Here is a 6,042-nt window from a genome sequence, read left to right on the forward strand (position 1 = left end):
CCTGTGAGTACATTAGAATAGGGTGAATAGATGTAAAATCAAATGCATGTAGGCCTGAATTGTTTGTTTGACTCCTGGATTTTTGAGGAGGGAATTGATCACATGATTCAGGCTGATATACACTGGTAATGCATACATATACCCTATCTGAATGTTATACTGTCCAAGGTTGGGATGTGGTATAGGTGTGCCTGGTCAAGAATGGAGTCATGATCTCTTACCGCCACCATCACCCCAATCATATGTGTCAGAGAAGATAGGGAAGGTTCTTTTCTGAATCTTCTTGCTGTAGCTTTTGTACCTGAAAGTCTTGGCAACTATGTCTTCATTTAAAAAGAGGCTATATTGCCACCTGCTCTTTCATCATTATGATCTGCACATCAGAAAACATTTTGCAGACTTCTTTGGTCAGATTTTTCTCCTCAAATAATTTGTAGCAGCAGGGTTTGTAGTTTTATTTATAATGGTCTTAAATACATGTAACATTTGCAGTTATTTTTGTTAGTGAGAGATTCTCAAGTGCCTTATGAATGATGACATGTAACTCTTTCTCCTTTAGTATTACTGATGGGACGTTTTCTTTAATGGTGCTGTGTGATTTAATAGTATGTATCATTAGCGAACATAGCAGATAATTTCAGATTTCATAAAGTTGAGCAGAAGACTACTGCAGTTAAGAATATCTCTTGGTATCTAGTTCAGGATTTATTAAACTTCTGGCCTACAGAAAACCAAGAAGAAATTTTAGTATAAACATTCTAAAATTAATGAGCACTTTCCATTTAACTTGTAAATACATGCTTTGTTTTGTCCATTACCGGTATTAGTTAAAACATGTCAGTAAACCGAAATGCTTTCTTGTCATGAGAAAAAGCTATAAGCAGATTGATTTGGGTCTGCAGTTAAAAAATCTTTTGAAAATTGTAAAGCTATTGTCATGTTTTCTCATTAAGCAAGCTTTTATTCTTAGTGTTGGCTTACATGTAAGCATTGTGTTTAAAGCAAGAGCCCCCAGTATGTCAGTATTCATTCTCTCGGTTTAGAATTGAAGAATTCAGCAGTACTTACTAAATTTCTGCTAGGGTTAAGGCACTGCTATATAAATAATACAAAACTGAATTTGATTCATGTAACTGAGAAACTGACTGATTTAATTGTAATAAACTGTAAATGGTGTTGCACAGTTGACAAACCTGTGTGTACTGTAGAAGGTCAGGGACTTGGCAGAGGATGTATCACAGGTGTACTGGTATCTTAAAATAGCTTGCATTGATTATATATACCACAAGAATGGCAATGCTAAGACTATAATTGAATGTTTTTTTCTGAAGCCAATTGTCTCATAATTTATATATAAAATTGTAATACCTTTTTAAATCAAAATTGTAGTAAGTACCAAGAATGCTTTAAGATTCCGAATACCTAGTATACATTTTAAGGTGGCAAGATTGTGCCACGTTAAATATTTATTTTTATTTTATTTTTATTTTTTACAACATTTTTAACTTAAATCCCACTTTTCAGATTTTTTTTTCAAAAAAAAAAAGAATCAGGGAACAGAAGGTCTCATTTAAGATACAGCAATAATGTTTAGTGTTCATGAACTGTAGCCTAAATGATAGGCTACAGAAACAATTTACCATGTGAAAGTAAATCCTACCCATGATGTAGGTCATTAAAAAGTGTGCTATCTGTGAACATTGCGCCTACTGATTTAATTTTATGAAATGGCACAAATCTGACTTTGCACTGAATACCTTTCTCACTTTCATCTCCTCTGCTTTAGTCAATGGCAACAGTACAAATACTCTTATCAAACCTCAGAATTTATTAGAGATGATTAAGCTGTTGAATGAGTCTTAAAATTTGTACTACTGTAAAGTGGACCAAGTTGTTGAAGGAGAATGTGAGAGAGTCATTAAAGAAGGAACAGCTCAAGAACATTGAGAATGATAACTTTCCACTTGAGAACTTTTTTATGTTTTACTGTAATTTTTGTGTGTTTTGGAAAAGAAAATAGTATTTACAGGTGGCTTCTTTTAAAATATAAAAATATAAAGCAGCAATGTATATGAAATGTCAGATTTTATTGTATTTGCAGAGTATTAGCTTGAAAATAAAGAGCTGTTTGTAGTTTTTAAAATGCCTTATTAGTATCAATTAGATTTCCTCTATTTTTGATGTAACTAGAGCATTTTAAGTATAGAATTTAAAATGGCAGGACTTTTACAGTGTTTACATGCAAGTGCATTTTCTTAGCGTCCTATATATGTAAAATAGCATTTTCAGCAGGAAAAGGCTCTTTGGCCTTTTCCTGGTTCCCATGATGATGCCTACACTTCTAGACTACAATTTAGTATTGCTTTGTATCATGAAGCCAAGAAATTCAATGTTGTTTGTAAATAGAATAATTGAAAAGCAATAAAATTTATTGAACAAAAATCCCTTGTTTGGCCCAAAGTTTATGTGGAACCAAATTGTTCATGACAAATCCTTAGATTCATTTCTTTTAACAACCAGTTATTAATAATCACATTCATCATTACTAGTTGCTTTGATGCTTGCAGATGGGAAAATACTAATGCTTAATAGCAGTCAGATACTGATTGGTACACTGACTGTTTTAAATTCTTTTACCAAGTTCCAGAAACTGTTCATTGGTTTTTTGTTTGTTTTCTTTCATCGACTGCTACTAACCATTAGTTGTTATATTTTATTTCTATTTTTTCTTGTTAACCAGTTTTGTGGGAGTGGGCTTCTCCTTCACATGTTCAAATCATGATACTGCGCTGTCATGATTTTTATTGCATTCTGTAGATGGTGTCAAGCAGTATGTCAGAATTAAACATGCTTGTTTTTATTAGTTGTGATTAGTTTTCATGTTGTCATTAAGCCGTCACTAGCTGAAACTAATCTCTTCTCTATCTTTCTTTCTTTTTGTTTTGTTTTGTTTCTAACCACCCAGCCGCCACCGGCAACTAACCTATGACCTTCTGACCTCTGAACTCTTCACCCAATGATGACCTGACCATGCCTGCCTGCTGATCAGTTAACTGGTAATCGCCTTTGCTTGCCTGTCTTCAGTGCAGCGAGCTGAGGCACTTGTCCGTTCGTCTTACCATCTAACAAAAGACAAAGAACTTGTCCTCCAACTCAACTTTTTTTCCCTGTTTGGGTGAAAGTGGTTCTAGAACCTGCACTGAATAGTAGTAAAGCAATAAGGTCCAATTCATCCCTCCGCACTGATCATCCTTTAGTGTCCCACCCCAAATGAATGGTAAGAAGGGCCTCACTTCAGAGATGAAGGCAGATGTCCCTTAACTCCCTGATGACAGAGGCAGTTACTGTGAGACTTCTAGGAATCTTTTTCTTCTCATAAAGAAGTCAAAGCTCTCTTTGAATGTACTGTGTGATGATGCATCATGCATGAACCTTTGGTCAGGGATGTCATTGGTGAAGGGATTCCTAAAAGTATTCAAAATTTGACATGCAGTGTAGTCACTACCAGTGCCCTCAAAGGGCAGAAGATGCAGCCTTTTTTATATTACCTGCCAAATTGGGTGTTTTTAAGAAGAAAAAAAGTGCCATGAAAGATAGGTTACTGAATTTTTGAACTACATCAATGCATAAACAAAACAGCAACACTATTTAAGCTAAACCTGAGATAAAGTTCCTTTTACTATACAACTTCCTTAAAAGATTACACGAGTACAAGGTACATGCATTATGTCTCACATTACTGGGCAAACTGTTCAAATATTTTTTTAAACCTCCCTGTATAGAGAAAATTCATTAAGGATGTAAAAGCCATGCTTGCCTATTTGCTGTATACATGTAATGAAATTGTAGATAAAGTGTAGTGCATTGAAACAAATTGAAAAAGTAGATACTTTTACTATACAAGGGTGCTGGTGCAGAAAAAAATATATTTTTGGAAATGTAGCATTTTATACTTTCAAGTGTTATAAAAAAGAAAAAGAACAAAGAAACCCTTTATTTCATTAAATGATTTTTTCTGGTGGTTGTCGAGAAACAAAAGACCAAAAGAGCCTTTTTGTCTTTCTTTTTTATTTTTTAAGTATTGGAATAAGTATAAAGAAAAGAAAGTGCCTTATTTTCTTCATGGTCATTTAGTCAGATGTCTCGTATAATCAGCTCCTCCCTCAGACAGCAAGTAAATGCATGCCACTCAGTCGCCCAGTATGTGAAAAGAAGCTGTGAAGAAAGACAAATAAGTTGACCATTTAAATTACCTGATGTTTGCCATAACGTGAAGTAACTTTGCCAGGATATATACTGTGAAATAGAATTGTACCACCAACAGCCAGCCACAATATTTTTGTAACATGTTCCCTCTTCAATTGTAGACAGTATATTTTTATAGTACTTACTCAGCCTTAAACCAAAGGGTTCTAAGACTCACTCATTATAAATAAAAGCATTAAATGACAGTATTTATACAGTAGCAAGTGTTAATTTTTTCCCTTTGGATTCAGTTGTACTGTTTCTATTTGAAATAGATGTGGGAAAGTACAGCAGAACTTGAACTTGCTACAGAATAATTGTTTCAGTGATTAAATTAAACATTCATACTGGCCATCTATCTTTTAAACACGTTTTAAGTTTTTAGGTGTTTGCTCTACAATGCCAAATAGTGTGCACAGTGCATAATTCTCATCAAACTTGATGAATGTTAACTGCCGGTTGCGCGTTACTGAAAAGATAAAAAGTATCAGTTAACTATCTTGAAAGTCCAGTCATGCTTCTGGTATCAAGATAAATTCATAGAACTGGGCTAGTGTGAAACACTTTACGCACAAAAGTGAATCATAAAAATAATGAGTGAATAGTGGTGTGCTAATGGCTTAATCATATTTGGCAAATATCAGGCAATAACTTTCCCCCTCCAGTGTCAACTTCTTATCCTCCTAAAAACGTTCACAGCTTCCGAATCAAAGGTCAATAGTAAGTTAGGTAAGAGGGCTTATTTTTTTAAGCACCTGCATGGTGACTCTGTCTAACATTGTGTCTCACCTGGAAACAAGTATCAGTTTATTTACTATGCAATAAACATTCATCCTTTTGTACTCAGCTAGCTTTTCTTTTATTCTGCCACTGGCTTTGTCTTCCTGTTACACATAGGGTTGTTTTGGTTTGACTTTCAATATATGCTGTGCCATTTTGATTTTTGTTTGGTTGAATAAACTTGCGACACTCAAACATTTTGAAGAGAGAATTGTTTAAAAAAACACACATTACCAGTATTTGATCCAGTTTCATCTCAACTATGATAAACCTGGACATTTTTAGATGCTGATCAAAGGTCTCTTATTGGGAGAAGTGTGATTTGTAATAGTAATGTTTGTTCTGGAAAAAGTTTGAAGACTTAGTTGACAACATTTTTGATCAACTTAAAGCATGAATTTTGAAATCTCTGAATGCCTTGGTTCTCAGTATTATCACTTCCTGAATTTTTCTTTTATTAAAATATGTAGTTTTAAGACTTTTTTCTGACAGTATTATGTAATTTTTTTAGAGTGGGTATATGGGAGTGTCGCTTGTATGTAACCGTACAGATGACATGTATTTGTCTATTCTTTATCTTAGTTTGATGCTATGTATGTACCATAACCAACCTATTGCCTATGAGAAACATGTAAGATAATGTATTTACAGCCATTGTTACAAGTTTATAATGTATTTTTCTATCTTGTTTTATATGTATGTTATATAACATTCAGAAGAATTTTTTTCCTGACTGAGAAAAGGATACAAAAATGCAAAACCCACAATTTTGATAACTGAAAATTGCCAATTGTTTTGCAGTACTTTATTATTATATTGGGAGTGTTGTCTTTCTTGGGCTTTTAGTTAGCTACTGGATTGAATACATTAGACATATTTGGGTTTTAGTTGGGTTTTTACATAGCTTGCATTTTAATTCTTTGGTTCTTTGCTGTTTCTATTAACCCATAGCATTATTTTAATAAATGTTATAATATCAACCTACTAACTCTGGACTATGTCAGTTTATTAACCATT

The 6,042-nt window shown here is 33.7% G+C and overlaps 1 protein-coding gene across 4 annotated transcripts in view; it reads left to right on the forward strand.

Moving 5' to 3' along the window:
- The window catches only part of QKI (QKI, KH domain containing, RNA binding), a 205,098-nt gene extending 200,276 nt beyond the window's left edge, over positions 1-4,822 (forward strand). For all 4 annotated transcript variants that reach the window (XM_015415305.1, XM_015415301.1, XM_015415302.1 and 1 more), the window contains one exon: positions 2,966-4,822. In XM_015415305.1, the coding sequence (XP_015270791.1) occupies positions 2,966-2,982 (17 nt within the window). In that variant the 3' untranslated portion in view covers positions 2,983-4,822. The remainder of the gene's footprint in view (positions 1-2,965) is intronic.
- Positions 4,823-6,042: the final 1,220 nt, after the last annotated feature.

This window comes from Gekko japonicus, unplaced genomic scaffold (genome assembly GCF_001447785.1).
Source record: "Gekko japonicus isolate JY-2015 unplaced genomic scaffold, Gekko_japonicus_V1.1 scaffold519, whole genome shotgun sequence".
Classification (NCBI taxonomy): Eukaryota; Metazoa; Chordata; class Lepidosauria; order Squamata; family Gekkonidae; genus Gekko; species Gekko japonicus.